We start from the raw sequence: 17424 nt of genomic DNA on the forward strand, positions 1-17424 counted from the left end.
GCTTCGTTGGAAACTGTTGGGGTGTTGAGCAGATATCGATCAAGAAGGGCTACAATAATGTAACAATTGGAGTCCAGCTAATAACGGAAACACCACAGAAACACGCGACACATTGCAGGACTTGTTGAGAATATTGTAATTAGGACTTGATTTTATTATCTAGACATGACATGCTGAACTCCCACAACTATATACAACATAGCAGCAAGTTCCTCCACGTCGTTGAAAAGGTGCAAAGCTACAACATATAAGAAGACGCCCTTACGCCACTTGATGTTTGAAACATTCATCCAGCCATGTTCCCATCCATCCCTTTTTTGCTATTCCCAATAAACTCCACCCATAAGCCAAGCATGAAACGTATGTATTCACGCCATGCTGCACCCATCAAAAGCGAACGCCAATCAACTCGCCAAGTACTATTGCTTTAGTCCATGATTTAAGCATACCATCCCTTAGCGCCAATATTGCTATTGTCTTGTTCTTCTCTGTGATCGATCATGGGTTCTTTGATATCGAAGAGGTTGATCATTTCTTGCCAATCTTGCATATCGAGAGATAGGACTGCTTGATGTCTTGCTGTATGGGAAGAATTTCCATTGTCTTTTGGATCCTTGACGCCTAAGTACTCTATCAGCTATCATTGTCTTCTTGAGAGGCATGAGAAAACAAACCTATGTATGGGAGACCATCCGAGTCTATTTCAACTTCTACTTTACCGTCTCGAACCAAGAAGCTCACATAAAACATGTTCTCAATCGTTTGGCCGAAGGAAAATGGATTGATGACAAATTTGAAATATGCAATACTACAATTCTCCGATACACCATACTTTTCCCTCAGCGCAACACCATCTTCTTCAGACATGTCTTCTGTAGCCTCCAGCTCAACAGCATTGAAGGCCTTGGCCTGAACTTCCTTCAATCTGTCTTGAATTTTTGTGCATAAATAAGTCAGATTTGCATTCTCTGATTTCTCTATATCATCTGCTCTCAAAACCTCGGGTTGTATTTCGTGAAGATTGTTCAGTCTGAGAGGAGCTCTTCGAACAATAGCCCTGCGGGCGCGCTTTTGTAAAGACAGGGGGCCAAGGAGAAAACCGGGCACTGATGGACGAGCATTGTTCGGTAAACATGCATTGCGCCCGAGATGTTCCCAGTTGAGCATTTCTCCATCATTGTCGTTATCGCTGTCATCTTCATCTATGGCACCATTCCGGTGACTCCGCTGAGTACTACGTGGTGCATGGTCCTGCGAACGTTCGCCCCTTCCCATGTATAACTTGATCTTAGAAACAAAGTCATCCACGTCAACTCCTTGTGCGGTGTCACCAGATGTCATTCGCAGCGTCTTCTTCTTGGCGAGATCTGCAGTACTAACAAGCAATCGTGAATCGATTGTTGCATCCGAGGTTTGTTTGACTTTCTCTGATAGCTTATTTGCTTTGAGCAACGTATCCTTGATGCCCGTTGATTCTGCATTAAGATACTCGGCACGATTATCCTGCAGAGTTCTTGAAAGACCCCTCAAGTCGGACCGAAGCTTTCTTCTCTCTTCGACACTTTGATCTGGATCATAGTCCTGTTCCCCCTCGTCGTCATCTTCAACCGCTTCGATCGTGCGCCTTCTTTGGTTGCGTTGCATTGAATGGTCTCCCTCGCCGGTGGTCCCAGTGCGCTTTCTCTTACTGATGGGTGATGGTGCTCTTGGTGGACCCATGGAAACACTTACGGCGCGACCTTTCCCCTTGTCGATTGCATTTCTTGAAAAGTGGTTCTCTTTATCGGATGAAATAGAAGCGGCTGGAGAAGGAGATAAAGTCATGTTATCGGAAGTCCTTCGTGGATACATTGGCCCAGGAGATGCTTCGTACAAATCGTCAGCAAAACGAGGGGCAGGAGATTCCGAGATCTTAATTCTAGACATGGTGAACTATTGTGAAAGTTTGGCGCGGTCCAAATTTTCGTTGAGATTTTATGATAAATTGGACGCGAACATTCAAGACGTAGCTGCGATAAGTGAATAACCTCGCGCGTCGCGTTTGATACGTCGTGTTCTCGACCGAAAGTTCCTGATAAGATAAAGAATTAAGCTTATCGGATGATAGAATTTTGATCGTTAAAATTGAGAGTAATTTGTCACTGTGTTATTTCCATTATGAATATCATGCTGTAGGTTCCAAATAAGATGTTCGTAGTCGGAAAGAGAGAGAAGTGAAGAGAAGGATAGTGAATGGTGATATGGATTGAATGGGAGGGAGGAGAAGGAAGGTTTGAGGGAGAGGTAGAAGTAGAAGTTGGTGTGGGTGTGGGTGTGGGAGATGTGGTGTATCTGTACCGGTATACCTAGTGGCCCTCAATCAAGAAAGAGCAAGTCGCGTCAAGGGAATCTTTCAATGTATCATGTGACATTACTTCAGTCGTTGTTCAAGTTCCTCAATCCTAATGATAGAGAGGGCGAAAGGGCGAGAGAGTGAGAGGGCGAGAAAGATCAATCTTGGCGGGGCGATGCTAGCGTGACGTGTGAGCGGAATTATAATGTTCCGATAGCACCATGTGGGGAAGCGCAGTGCACAGACACCGTAGGCACGTGGTAGGATGGCTCAATGGCACATTTACTTGTGATATCGATGTTACCTCCCGTCATCTCAACTCATCTCATACATAACAATAATAGTAATTCATACCAATAATTCATTGTGTTTGTTTCACGGGATCTGCGGCTCCTACGATCTCTGTACTACAGGTTCACGTACCACGAGCTTATTAATTAAGCAATTAACATTACAAACTCATTCTTGCTTCCCTTCCAACTTGACTCCTTCTACCAAATATCCGTGGAACATGGATCATGGAACCCTTCTCCTTTGCAAGTTCAGAAGCTCTTGATATTCCAGTAAATATTAGAATGTAAGTCGAATGTTAACACGACATCTTAGCATGCTCGTTTGCAAACCTGCACACCCACTAAACATTATATATATATATAGCGTCAACCTTGAAGGGGAGCAGACCCCAATTCCATTTTCCACACTCATAAATCGACCAGACTTGAGACATATTGGCTCCAATTTGAGGTAAACTGCCTGTGTATACGTTTCTATATTGCTTTCGAACTAGAGCATACTGACACCATTATTCTGTTGCAGCCCTCACTCGGATCTTTATGTCACTGTACAGTTATGGGCTGATTCGAAACCATTAACTGTACCCGTCCAAACAGCCTATAAATCATTCAAACATGAGAGAAAGTGAGTGTCGAAGTCTGCTGAAAGACTCGAACGTTGCTGACCGTGGGGAAGATGGAATGAATGGCTCACCTTGCCCATAAATTGTTCAACGATACCTTTGAGTTCTCAACTTGCGATCACAGTATGGGATTTGTCTCCAACGGGAGGTGATGGTGCTCAAGGGCATGCTGTACCATTTGGTGGGACTACTTTACGGCTGTTCGACAAAGATAATCAGCTGCAAAAAGGTCGTCAAAAATGTCATTTACATCGTCGCAAGGCTGCAGATGGCCTGGATTCCTCCTCAACGCCCGCAGTCCTACCTAATGTGCGTCGTGCCGGATCTAAATCTAAGGAAGAAGCTGAAATAATAGACAAAGAGGGTGAAGAACTAGACAGGCTGGAGAAATTATTCAAAAAACATGAAATGGGCGAAATTGCACGTATCGAATGGCTGGATCAATTGGTTTTCAGAGGAGTAGAAAAGCGAGGTCTTCAGGCGTCCAGTGCCACACTCAAGAACATACAGCGCAGAAGAACTCGACAAAAAAGTGTGATTTTGACTCTGGATGGGGCAAAAGAAAAGAATAACGATACCGAACATGATTTATTGGACGACCATCCTTCCAAGGATGAAAGATTCACTCTTCATGTGGAGCTACCCAGATTCGACTTCCCGGTTGTATTTGCCGACCATGAGTACCCACCGCCACCCATATCTTCGCTACAGAATCTTTCTTCTTCTCAGTCAAACATCATCCTTAAACCTCCCCCGCAAGTTCAATTCGGGCCAGGCATCAATGGTTTCGGGGACAATGATGAGCATGGCTTTGGTGGGCGCCTTGTAAGAGTCTACGACCCTGAAGTTGGGGCCAGGGATAACCCCGCGGAGAGTAAACATCGTCGCCTGGTCCGAAGTCACAGAACTGGAGTGCTAGATCGTGACCTTAAACCGAATGCCAAAGTCCGAGATGAATTAAACAACATTATCGCATATTCGCCAACACACTTTCTATCACCAGAGGAAAAAGACCTTGTCTGGAAATTCAGGCATCATCTTGCGCGGGACAAAAGGGCACTCACAAAGTTCATCAAATCTGTAAATTGGAATGACCCAAACGAAGCCCGTGAAGCAGTGGCCATGTTGAGCAAATGGACCGAAATTGATGTTGATGACGCTTTAGAGTTATTGGGGCCAACATTCGAAAATTCTTCCGTGAGAGCTTACGCTGTGGATAGATTACGAAAATCCGACGATGACGAGCTCTTGCTCTATCTGTTGCAACTTGTACAAGCCCTCAAATTCGAGCATATTTCACCCGATTCGGCTGAAGATGCGACACAGGATTCTTCCCTTGCACGACTACTTATTTCAAGGGCAATAAATAATTTCCAACTCGGAAATCTCTTTCACTGGTATCTTATGGTAGAATGCGATGACAAAAGCGAAGATCAAGGAGCTGGCTATCGTAAACTATTTGCCAAAGTTGAATACGATTTCATGACCGAATTGGTGAAGGCGCCCGAAGGAGTTGAGACTCGAAAGGTTCTACTGCGCCAGGCAGAGCTTGTCACAATGTTGTCTAGGGTTTCTGAAGATATAAAGTCTTCACGGGATACAGTATCTCGCAAGGCCGAGAAGGTAAAGCAGTTTCTTGCCGATCCTAAGAATGAACTCATCACTATAGACCCACCCCTACCTCTACCGCTTGACCCGTCGATTATGATCACCGGCGTGGATCCTTCGGAAACGAATGTTTTCAAGTCATCGTTGTTTCCAATCATGATAACTTTTAAGACGACAACCAAACAAAAATATCAAATCATCTTCAAGACAGGAGACGATTTGCGCCAGGATCAATTAGTCATTCAGATCATTACACTCATGGACCAGCTACTACAAAAAGAGAACCTAGACCTGAAGTTGTCACCTTACAAAATCCTTGCGACCGGAGCAACTGCAGGAGCTGTCCAGTTCGTTCCGTCCATGACCCTGCAGAGCATTGTCAACAAGTTCAAGGGCAACACTGTACTTAATTATCTCAAATCCAATAATCCTGATGACAAGGCCTCTCTTGGTGTTCGCAAAGAAGCCTTGGATGTGTTTATAAAATCGTGTGCAGGATACTGCGTGATTACATATCTTCTTGGTGTGGGCGATCGTCATCTAGACAATCTTCTTCTGGCACCAGATGGTCATTTTTTCCACGCTGATTTTGGCTTTATACTTGGTAGAGACCCCAAGCCATTTGCTCCCGCGATGAAACTCTGTAAGGAAATGGTAGACGGGATGGGAGGATCTATGTCGGAACATTATCCGCAATTCAAACAGTACTGCTTCACGGCTTACACAACATTACGTAAATCCTCAAATTTGATTCTTAATCTCTTCAGTCTGATGGTTGATGCCAATATTCCGGATATCAAAATTGAGCCAGACAAGGTTGTATTGAAAGTTAAAGAACGATTTCATTTAGAGTTGAGCGAAGAGGATGCAATCAGGCATTTTGAAAGGTTAATTGAGGATAGTGCGAATGCGATCTTCCCAGTCGTCATTGACAGGTTGCATGGTTTTGTGCAGCATTTCAGGTAGAAAGTGATGTCAGTCATCAAGGTCGAGCAGGAGTTTGGCGTCCATGAAGTATCGAATTTAGACCACGATTTAGATTTAAATATACTCGTCTGTAGTCTGCTAGCAATCTTCATCAAGGCCTTACATAATAAATGTACAAAATTCACGGATGATAGTTCTGGTAAAACTGCCCCTGCGTGCTTTGAAGTTAGAGTATCTTGTATTATAGGTGGATGATGATCAGAAGTTGTGAAGTGGCACTCACCTACTAGATGCGTCACTATTTCCTTCAGTGAAGAACTTAGTCTGATAACATACCCATGGAGCGGTTTATTTATAACATGTACTATTTTATACACTAGCCACTGTTCTTGTAAGTACTCATGCTTTTCCGACATCGAGGTTGAAGTACTAAAACTCAAAAAGCAAAATGGTTCATTTTATCGTTGGCCAACATAATAATTTCGAACCATCTTATGACGAACCTCACTGAAACATTCCACTTAGTCTGGGTACGAAAGTTCAACTTGGGACAGGTCTTCAACCGTCTTATCTACACACATTTTAATAAATCTCCCTATATAAGGTGACCTCTTCGATCCATTGATTGTAGAATAGGTACATCCTCGAAAAGGGCAAGGAGTTTCATGGGAATATCACACTCACACTCGCCTTTTTCTATTCTGAGACCATATATTGATCCTTGATAATGGCCAATTTTGTTCGTTAACAAGTTTATTTAACCCGAGAACACTCAAGTTTAATACATAGGAGAATGGAAAGCTTATTCAAAACAAATCGATCAGATGAAACCCGTTTACATGGTAAACGAGCTAAGTTCAAGGTTATGTTTTATACGCTCGGCCCATATTCCTGTGGTATCTTACCCCAGTCATCAAACCTATCAAGTTCCCTGGGCATAACGCCAGACTAAGAATACTATTGCACATATTTCGAATTTCACAGGGTTGATATAGCTCATCCTTTGATCTAACAATAAAGCGTTTAGATACGCGACTTTTCTCGATTCAAGACTCTGTCCTAGACTTTGGGCTTTGGACTAGTAATGAAAAAGTGTGGATTTTAGATTTGCTTATCCTAAAATTATATTGAGCTTAATATGGACGTGCGGATTTGACTGGCTGGGCTGGGATTTGATATGAATGTCAATATCTAGGATCCGAATTTATACTTCTACCAAGGGTCTGACTGAAATGACAACGGTGGATGTAGGGTAGAGGGTAGCTAGTTCCCGTCACGGCTGACACAAAAACTGATTGTTGATAGGTTAAGTGTGCCCTACTCTTATTTCGGAAAGGGCAGGTAGCTAACTACACAATAGCCTTGTAGCTATGTAGCGCTTGCTTTTTCTCCGTCTTTTCTCTTCAAATATGTTGGTAGCATTTGACTTTTTGCATAAGCTCAAGAGGAAGACATAGAAAACCATACGCTTTTCTCGCTATACGGGAAGAGCACTAACTCGTACAAAAATCGGCTGAAACAGAGAGATCGATCAATATCGAAGAATTCGAGTACCAATTCTCGAAATGTCTTGCTATTGCGCAAACTACTATGTGAGTGCTGGCATCCCAAACCTGCCAAACCTCCTCTCTCCTTGTACATGAACCACATAAGAATACATCACATGCTCATATAACAGCCAGGGCTCCCTCAATTGCCAGAATATGGTTCTAAAATTTGGTGATCAGTGCAGTTCATGTCTTGTGAGCACGAGTCCCTTTTCATTATTCAAGAGTTCCCACATGGAGGACTAACCCTGACCCAAGGCTCAATCTCCAAGTCATGATGAAAAGTTTGAATGGGGTGATGCACTTCTAGGTCAGCAGTGGTTGGAGAATTCGAGTAAGGAACAGATGAGGAGAGATGAGGATAAGCCTAGGAGAGGGAGAGTTGGGAGGGCTGTAAAATGAAGGTGCTAGATAAGACAAAGGGTGTGAAAGAGGGAAAAAAGTTGTAATGGTACGATTGTGTTGGATCTGTGGATTATCGGGTATAGTTGTGGTCATCAAAGGGTACTAGGTATATAGAAGCTATATGGGTGGACGGGTGGATGGAAAAACTAGGTGTTGTCTTTGGGTGAGAAGTGCTCTTGGGGCTCGACTGAATTTTGCAGAAGGGATAACATTAATGATCTTTGCTTTTTTGGAGGTCAATGGATTATCTACAGGTTCCATTTCACATGTTCCAAACTTAGGTGGGCAAAAGATTCAGTAATTAAGAAAGAAAACAAACAAAAACCAGTGAATGAATTATGGTTGGGCCGGTGTTCAATCGGTAATGTAATTGAACATAATATGAGAGTGTTTTAACAATCTCAGAAGGAAATCTTTCCTGGGTATAATATCTTCGAGATCCAAACACATAAACCGAACTCCCGGGGAGGATCTGCACCAATGTTACAGACTATCTTGCTTAGAAGAAGAGGGTTTATCTGATGGATCTACATCCATTCTTTCTCCCTCTTCCACTGCTTCGTCTCCAAATTCCTCCCCTGGACTGTCCGCGCTCTCTGACTCCGCGCCATTCTTCATCACCTCAATATCGCCCTCACTCTCATCTAGTAGATCCTCGATATCTCCAAGTGGACTGATCCTCGGCTCCAGCACCTCTAAGTCTTCTAGTATTTCCCTCTTCGGCATCTTCCACAAGGTCGTCCCACACACCCTATCCTTCGTCAACAAATCATCCACGAACTGATCCATGAATGTCAACGTTGTGCCTGTCCTTGTCTTCCTTCTTAGCTTTCTCCTATCTTCCAAATAACCTTCTAACATAGTGTACACATCTTTTGCCTGTCTCGTCATCCTCCAATAAAACAATGCTAAAGCCCTCAGATACTTGAATTTCTCTCCACCATACCCCATATATTCTTTTAATATGTCGTCGCTGGGGCCTAATTGTAGTAACTTAAAAGCAAGACATAGAAATGGCGAAGGTCTTTGCGAATCTCCATATGTGCCAGCGATGAATGTTACGTGAGCAACAACACGCGAAACGATATCAGCTTCATTGAGAGCAAAACATTGGTCTTTCCAGAAATAACAATCGACAATGCGTTCGCGCACAGGTTTCTCGAGGATGGTAGCAGGATTAAGACCGTTGGGGGCAAGAGGACCAGTGTTGCCGCGTTCGTCAAGGAAGCGCTTTTCATCGGCGCGGTGGGTAGCCATTTCTAATGGACAGAAGTCTTGATGCGATTCGAATTATATTTTGGGAGCTGGGAAGAGGCAAAGAAGCTTCAAGATTTACATCAGAGTAACCGAGCTGAATATTAATTCACCTGGTCGTGTATCACCAAGTAACGTTGTTTAACGATGGGCTCGAGAAAAGGTAGACGATGACGGTGATGGAGGTAGTTTTTATCGCAATGACTGATAATTGATAGTTGATAGTTGCCATGTCAACCAATCACTAATATTTTCAATCTTGCGCGAAACGAAACGAACCCAACGCATCATGATGCGTAAGGATCAATCATGTGTCTGATGCTTATATAGGTATAAAACTATATAAATATGGCACATACGAGTAATTGTATATGATTTACGGATTTATATCAACTCCTTCACTACATTCCACGACACTACAATACACCACACCACACCACTTCAATCAATCATATTGATCATACCGCTGTGTTTGTAATTTCTATAAGAAACCTCGACTTGTCAGCTCAATTTTGAAATACCAAACCCAAACTCACGTCGCAAAAACATGCTCCTGACATCCGGGCAAGTTTCAGTCGCTATTTCTTCCTTTATCGGTATGTGCGAGTAATTACCTCTCCTCCGCGTTGCTACAGATAGCATTGTGCATTCACTATCTAGCAATGAGGACTTGTTTCCTTTTGATAATGGTAGTTCAAAGCTAATGAGTAACTGTCAGTATTTTTCTTTACCACCGCGCTCTTCCTCTCCGGGTATGTTCTCCAACAGCAAACAGTACGTGATTTAAGAGAAGCTATCAAACCCCAGTTTCAAGCAAAGCTGGTGGGGTTAGAGGTTCCAGACAATCTAAATATCAATGCGGATAGGAGCGGAAGGAAAGGTCAGGTGGAGGTATTTTTGCCCAAAAAGTTCGAGAATGAAGCGGTACGAAAAGGGAATATAAGGGCGGAAATCAAGAGAGATGTAGAGGAAGAGATTGATGAAGTTGTTGGAAAAAATGGAAAAAATAAAAAGATGCGGGGGGAGGGGAATGAAGAGTGGAGTGGGGCTGGGCTTGAGGAGAGTGTCACAGAGGTACGGAAGGGCTACGGGAGTATCGAAGGTGAGGGTGATGGTGCTGGATCGGCGGATAATACAGAGGGTATTAAGAAAGGGGGAAGGGAAGAAATTGCAGTTCCAGAAAAACCGCTAAGTCGTGCAGAAAGGAGGAGGAGAATCAAAGAAGAGCTCGTAACATCAGGAGAAGGGGAAACTTTTAATGGGTATCGAAGACGTGTTCCGGGAGCTTGACTTTGAATTGCATTCTGGGCGCATGAGTACAAGGGAATGGGAAATGTCAATATGGGATGTATCATACAGATCTGGAGTTTGGAAGGGTTGAATTGGACTAATTCAAGGCGGATATACCATGTGAGCAGAAAGGACATATATCTTCATTGTATTCATTGTACTAAAGTAAAAGATGTAAGAAAAGATTAATTACCTATAATGAAGCTTGATCGGCTTTTAGTTGTAAATTAATAATGTTTTCAAATATATCTATAAAAGTATTTCTAAACATGAATGAAACTATAGCTCAAAGGGCTCATCTTTCTTTAAAATCTAGCTCTCTTTATTAGATATTCCTTTTTATAGACTAATAGTATATAAAAGAAGAGTTAGTTCTAAATCCTCTTACTTTTTAATAAGATTATTTATTGATTAAAGATTGATAAATATACTTTCTTCAAATCGCTTATTAATCAAATTATTTATTTTATTTAATTATCTTTATAATTCTCATGTATATAAGAACGTTTTTTCAATAAATATTAAGTCTATAATAATAGTAATAAATTCGTAATCGATTCGATCTATATAGTTATACTAAGATCATACGATGTATTTATATCTGTATCTAATTAAATAGAATAAAAAAAAAGATAACGTAACGTATGGGGAACTCGGATATATGGGGAACTCGGATACTTTTTCAATTATTCTATAGTTACACGATCTTGTTCTATAAGCTATACAATCCTCCAATTCCAATTCCGAATTACTTGAACTATTTTGTCACGGGGTGACACTAAGCCCTTTCTGTCCTGTCCTGTCCTGCTATATATGTGAGAGTAAGGTAGAACTTTCAGTTCTACATCCTAGTCTTTTGGGCGTTTAGCTCAGCGGTAAAGCTTCTGAATACTCCCAGAAGTGATCCCGTGACATATTTTCTAGCTCTTTTTTTTCAATCTTTTCTTCTGATTTTTTAATTGAATATTTATATAATTATCCTTATAGCTTTTTTTTCTTTGGTTTTTCTTTTATTTTTGTTGGAAATCATATATATGATACTAAGCAGTATGCTAGTAACAAACATCTTATTCTATTCTAACAATTTTATATATTATTTTTAATATTTTCTTAGTATTAAAAACAAATTAATCTTATAATTTGATTCTTTTGCTTTTAGTTTTTTTCTTTTGAATTTCAATTATTTTCTAAATATTAGAAAACTGTTTTTGAAATAGGACTATCTCAGTATTTTGAGATTCTATAAATCTAATTATTCTTTTAATATATTAATGAATTAATGATATAGAAGAATCATTGTTTACTAAAATTGTATTAAAGATTTGATTTGTTTGTTTTAGTTTTATTTTATTTAAAAAAGAACTTCTAAATATAAACAAATCTAGATCTTGATTAGAGATTCTTATTTGTAAAATAAAAGGTTATTAGAAGGAATTAAATAATAATAAATTGAGTATTTTTTATAAAACAAAAGATATTAAATCAATTTCTCTTTAATTAATTTTAATATTAAAAGAATTCAATACTTTTTTTCTAATATTTTGAAAAAGTTTTATTTATTCAATTTTTTGGATTTGTTTTATATTAGTTTAAGAATATCAATTGATTTTTAAAGTATGATATTGTTTTATTAATTTATATATTATAATATTAAGTAATTGAAGTAAATAAAAGTAATAAGAAAATAATATAAATAAATCAATATTATTCTTATATAGAAAGTAATAACACGACGGACACGGTCACCGCGTGGGATACGGCTTTGCAATCTATCGCGGCAAGTAACAGATTGATAGCGGTTACGGCCATTTACGCGAACAGTTGCATGTCTTTGATGCTGAGGCGATTAGTATATAGTGGGGATTAGAATGTTTTCTGAGTATTATTGAGTGTTTCTATTAGAAACGAATATAACTGTGTATTGATAATATCTTAGTAATCTGGAAAATGCGAGAAAACGTTACTATTTCCTTTCAATAAGTATATTACAAGTGTTACTAAGCAATATAACATTATAATATTAACGTGGTTTATCAGTGCATGGCCCATATCAGTGGGTGGCTCACTTTCACCTCAATTCTACTCTCTCATTTCAATATGCGTTTTATCAACAATCTACAATGGATTCAAATAATAAAGAAGCCTGTATATTACTTACTATTACAGCTATTTAGAAAGATAAGAAGCTAAATACTCGAAAGGCTATAATACTATATAATATTCTATAATTAATATTACGATATAGAATTAACGGTATGCCTTCTTATACAGAAATTTAACCTAAATCTCAAAATCTCTTGGAACTAGAAGAGGAAATTATTATTCAGTATATAATTGATATGGATTCGAGAGATTTTGTATTTAAACAAAAAGGAATGGAAAATATAGCGAATTATATTCTTGAATTTCAAGATGCAAAAAGAGTTGGAAAGCTTTAGGCTTATTGATTTATCAAATGTCATATAAAGCTAAAGATATGTTTTAAATATATTTATAACTTTCAAAAAGTTTTTTGTGAAGATCCTATATTTATTGAAAATTGGTTCCGATTTATATCGAATATATGAGCGAAATATGGTATTCTCGATTATGATTTATGGAATTTTGATGAAATAGATTTTATAATGGGAATAATAAGTATTGGTATAGTTGTTATTGATGCTGAGAGATGTGGTAAAAGTAAAGCTATATAGTTAGATAATCGAGAATGGGCTATAGCGATTATATATAGTAATAGTGAAGGGGATACTATATCTCTATTTCTAGTAGTTCAAGGACAAATGTATTTTTCTAATTGATATATAGAAATCGATCTTCCTGTAGATTGGGCTATTAAATCTATAAACAATGAATAAATGAATAATGAGATAGAATTAGAATGATTGAAATACTTCAATAAATATATAAGAAATCGAATTAAGGGCAAATACAGAATACTAGTGCTGGATAGGTATGAAAATCATAAATCAATATTATTCTAGAATTATTATAAGGAGAATAATATTAAATGTATATATTTACTATTACATTCAAATCATTTAATCCAGTCTCTTGATATTGAATACTTTAGTATCTTAAAATGAGAGTATGGTATACAAATTGAGGGGTTTATAAGAGTATATATCAATTATATTTCAAAGATCGAATTCTTTATAGCTTTTAAAGCTATATATCAATAATCAATTATAAATCAGAATATGAAATCAGGATTTCAAGGAACAAGATTAATTCTATTCAATCCTGAAATAATACTTTTTAAATTAGATATTCGAATCCATATATCTATTCCTTTTCCTTCTAATTCAGAATCTTGGATCTTTTAAATACCTTATAATCCTACAGAAGTACTTTTTCAATTAATATTAATTAAATCTCAAATAACTTATTATTAATCGAGCTCTTCTATATCTTTATTTAAGATTATATTAGCTTTAGCTAAAAATATAAAGAAATTAATATATAAGAATACACTTTTGAATATAGAGATTTATATATTTCGAAAAGCAAATAAGATATTAAGTAAATATTAATATACAAAAAAAACCTAATTATATTAAGGAGAAATATTTATTAAATAAAAAGCTGTAGATATATTATCTTAACAAAAGGTTAATATCCAAATTCGATATAATAAATATCAAAATAAAAGAAATTCCAATATAAAGACATTCTTTAGTTAATACTATAATAAGTATAGAAAGATAGATTATAATATAAGAATCTGTAAAAATGATATAATAAATCCTAGATTATTAGATTTATAATAGCTTTAATCAATTGATTCAAAGATTATTAAGAAATATGAATTTGAAAGTGTAAATTGAGGTGAAAGTGGGCTATCCACTGATATGGGCCATGCACTGATAAACCACGTTATAGTCAAATAATTCTCTGGGTATATTGAGATTAAAGGCAACGAGATAGCCGATTGCTTTGCCAATCAGGGTATGACTGGGCCACTTGATTTTAGCCTATCTTGCTTTTTTACAGTCAGTAGTTCCTACTCTGTTCTATATATCAAATGTTGGTATTCCGAAAGTAAATAATGGAAGGAAAAAAGAGGTTTGATTTCTGAAATGTATAATATATGGAAATCGATATATAATATCTTGGAGTTGGGGAGCTTTAAGCTTTCTTGTAGAGTACTATATAGATTTATAGCAATGCGGATTGGATATAGTAACTTTGTAGTTTATTATATTAGATTCAATTATGAAAATAGTATAAATATCTGTATATATAAGATTGAGAAAAGCCTATTATATTTTTTTCAATATTCAACTAATAATCAGATGTGTAGTGACTGATTGCTTGTATTAAATTGATTTCAATTCGAATGGGATATGATAGTATATATCAATTATGTTCTGTGAATACAATATAGTTTTATTGATCTCCTTATCAGATCCAGATTCTATATTAGAATATATTCAAATTATATATAACTATACGAATTCCAATCTGTTCTAATACTTTGAGAATGAGCTTTCCATTTTAATCAATCTAAAATCTGTATTGATTAGCTATAAGCATTCCAAGCACATTCCCAATCGATAGCGATCGATTCGATTATCTACCGATATCCGGATAATATACGAAATAAAGCCTTTTGAAACAGGACTACAAATCCTTAAACAGAACAGCTGCAGGATCGCTACAAGCAATACTGAGTGGGGGAATACTAAAGACAACAAGCCTCTGATTAGCTAACATTATACTACTATGAGTAGTTGGAACACTAGCGGCCTGTAGGCCCGCTCCTTAGTACGTCTAGAATACTCTTCGGGAGGTCAGATACTAGACGTTAATTACTATAAATAAATAAATAAAAATAGAAAGTAATAAAACTATTTATAATATAGTTTAAATAGTTATTCATCTGTAGCCTAAATGGAGATAGAATACTTGTTACTAAGGAAATAGTAGTCAAGGAAGTGTCAATACAAACAGGCACTCCCCTGATCGACTATCGAACTACCATCCGAACAGCCGACTCCTATGAGCAGATCTGGATCGTCAGTCTACCGAGAGAAGTTTCTCCCTTCAGGCTCTTTGATAGCTCTAAACGAGCTCGGTATATTAAGCCAAAGCAGTGCATCATTTACCATAATCCAGAATGCTAGGGTTTCTGTAACCTAACGATATACAAGAGTGCTCCAAGATGCAACAACTATAGCATCCTATAAACGAACTATAATAGTCTGTTTGGGTCTGAGTGTAAGGTTAAGATTAAATGTGCAAATTGCATAGGACTATTCCAAACCGGGTACAACAGCTGTTCTGTAATGTTGTACCGAGTTAATGGGAAAGTCGTATGCCTCACAAAATCCGAAGTCCATGAGATCAAGAAATACAGCCGAAAAACTTGTCTGATTATTGAAGTATTAGCCAACAAAACATTTACCTCGATTGCAACAATTTCCCTGGAACTTTATAATAGAGATACCCCCTTCAATCCGTAGGGAATATATTATTGCATATAAAAACCTGAGTAACTTCAAATATATCCCTCAGAACACCTCCCTGGCTAGCAGCTCGCCCAAGAACCCCTACCGCTCTAAAAGGAAGTATTCAAATAAGGATAATCTGAATGAAAAGATACTCTTCAATATTATATTATTGTAGTATATTAATATAGATATCGATATCGATCTGAATGAATAGCTACTCCTTTCGGCACTGCGGCGCTAGTCGCCAAACAGCCGCAGCCCGATCTATATAGATTGGCTAAGCAAATGTACAGAAAAAGATAGAAATGTATATTACAATATTGCAAATAGCATACAAATAAGATTTGGAGGCTCTATATGTATAGGAACTCTCTATATACCCTGAAACTCGGACTCAGAACTATCCGGGGTATAATCTCTTTATACTAATGGATAGTTAGGATAGCTTGAATGGCCTTGAAAAAGAGAGGGAGAGATTAAGAACGATAATGTATATATATAAAAGCAAGCGACTATATACTCAATAAAAACATATTCAATTATACTGAAATCTTCTTTAGATAAAAGTGAATGGTATATAGATTATTAATATATACCGATAGCTGAATATTAGGGAGATGGTAGATCTAGTAGTCTTTATAATGTTCTCTGATTGTACAATAGTAGGCGGTGACTTTAATACTAAGCATAATCTATTTGAGCTTAGTATAGCCTTGGTTGATTAAAAAGCTCTCTTCGCAGAATAATCTATTTCGAATGGGATGAACTTTATTGAAACCCTAGGAGTCCCTATCCATAAAGCAAATCATACAATTGATCTAATCTTCTCTAATATTCTTTTTGCTAACACTATTATTAATATTAATCTGAAAAACGGCTCCAATCACAAAATACAGATAATTATAATCCCAAATCTCATCTTATCTATTGCTAAGCTCTTTGGTTGTATAATCAGTGAAAAAAGCTTTTTAATCTTTTAAGGAATTATAAAAAATGGAGTTCCTTATTTTCCAAGTTCAGCGAATATGCTTACCGGATAGGTTAATGAATTAATAGAAATACTAGATTCTTTATTTGAATTGGCGATTTGCTTAGCAGGAAAGGAGAAAAGTGCTTTCGGATATTCTACTCCCTAATGAACAAGCGAATGTAGAACGGCATATCAAAATTATAGAATAATTAGAATTAAGGATATCAATCAGGTGAAATAACAATAGTGAGGATTAATAATTATAATTAGAAAAGCGAAATGTTAGTATTAATATAAAATTATTAATAGGGTTAGTTATAATAGAAATCTATATAAAGTAATAGGCTAGTATAAGTTTATTATCAATCTCAAAGCATTGCTTCTAATTGTTGATGGTATAGTGATCGAAGATATTGTGGAAAAAGTCTGGATTTTATAAAAGGAGATCCTCAAGTGCTTTGATAACAGTAATAATCTCACAACAAACCCACTCTGGCTAGACTATATATTTAACAAATTTTTATGGAATATAAAAATATTCCTTGAAGAAATGGAAAAAAGTGTTATAAGAGTTTCGAGTATTTTATTGGGGTCTGATTAGATTACTGTTTGCTTTCTGAAGATTTGCTAGAATTTTATTAGATTAATAATTACTGGAATCTTCAATAGATATTTACAATTTAGTTATTTCCCAAATAAATGGAAATAGGTAAAAATAGTAATAA

The 17424-nt window shown here is 37.2% G+C and overlaps 5 protein-coding genes across 5 annotated transcripts; 3 read left to right on the top strand and 2 right to left on the bottom strand.

Moving 5' to 3' along the window:
- Positions 1-439: 439 nt before the first annotated feature.
- On the bottom strand, positions 440-1926 carry EAF02_012016 (uncharacterized protein; the record flags this gene model as incomplete). The annotated part of the gene is made up of 2 exons (XM_038908064.1): positions 440-621; positions 675-1926. 2 exons carry the CDS (start codon positions 1924-1926, stop codon positions 440-442), a joined length of 1434 nt encoding a protein of 477 aa, XP_038752239.1.
- A 762-nt stretch (positions 1927-2688) lies between these two features.
- EAF02_012017 (uncharacterized protein) lies at positions 2689-5974 on the top strand. Its single transcript, XM_038908065.1, has 4 exons — positions 2689-2909; positions 2990-3076; positions 3149-3250; positions 3302-5974. The coding sequence occupies exons 1-4, from the start codon at positions 2851-2853 to the stop codon at positions 5820-5822; spliced, it is 2769 nt and encodes a 922-aa protein (XP_038752240.1). The 5' UTR covers positions 2689-2850; the 3' UTR covers positions 5823-5974.
- Positions 5975-6833: 859 nt separating this feature from the next.
- Positions 6834-8052, top strand: EAF02_012018 (uncharacterized protein). The gene is made up of 4 exons (XM_038908066.1): positions 6834-7042; positions 7144-7375; positions 7466-7525; positions 7589-8052. Exons 2-4 carry the CDS (start codon positions 7349-7351, stop codon positions 7730-7732), a joined length of 231 nt encoding a protein of 76 aa, XP_038752241.1. The 5' UTR covers positions 6834-7042; positions 7144-7348; the 3' UTR covers positions 7733-8052.
- Positions 8053-8218: 166 nt separating this feature from the next.
- On the bottom strand, positions 8219-8992 carry EAF02_012019 (uncharacterized protein; the record flags this gene model as incomplete). The annotated part of the gene is made up of 1 exon (XM_038908067.1): positions 8219-8992. One exon carries the CDS (start codon positions 8990-8992, stop codon positions 8219-8221), a length of 774 nt encoding a protein of 257 aa, XP_038752242.1.
- A 544-nt stretch (positions 8993-9536) lies between these two features.
- On the top strand, positions 9537-10279 carry EAF02_012020 (uncharacterized protein; the record flags this gene model as incomplete). Its single annotated transcript, XM_038908068.1, has 2 exons — positions 9537-9585; positions 9708-10279. 2 exons carry the CDS (start codon positions 9537-9539, stop codon positions 10277-10279), a joined length of 621 nt encoding a protein of 206 aa, XP_038752243.1.
- Between the last annotated feature and the right edge of the window lie 7145 nt (positions 10280-17424).

Source organism: Botrytis sinoallii (genome assembly GCF_014898435.1).
Source record: "Botrytis sinoallii strain Bc 23 chromosome Unknown BSIN_038, whole genome shotgun sequence".
Classification (NCBI taxonomy): domain Eukaryota; kingdom Fungi; phylum Ascomycota; class Leotiomycetes; order Helotiales; family Sclerotiniaceae; genus Botrytis; species Botrytis sinoallii.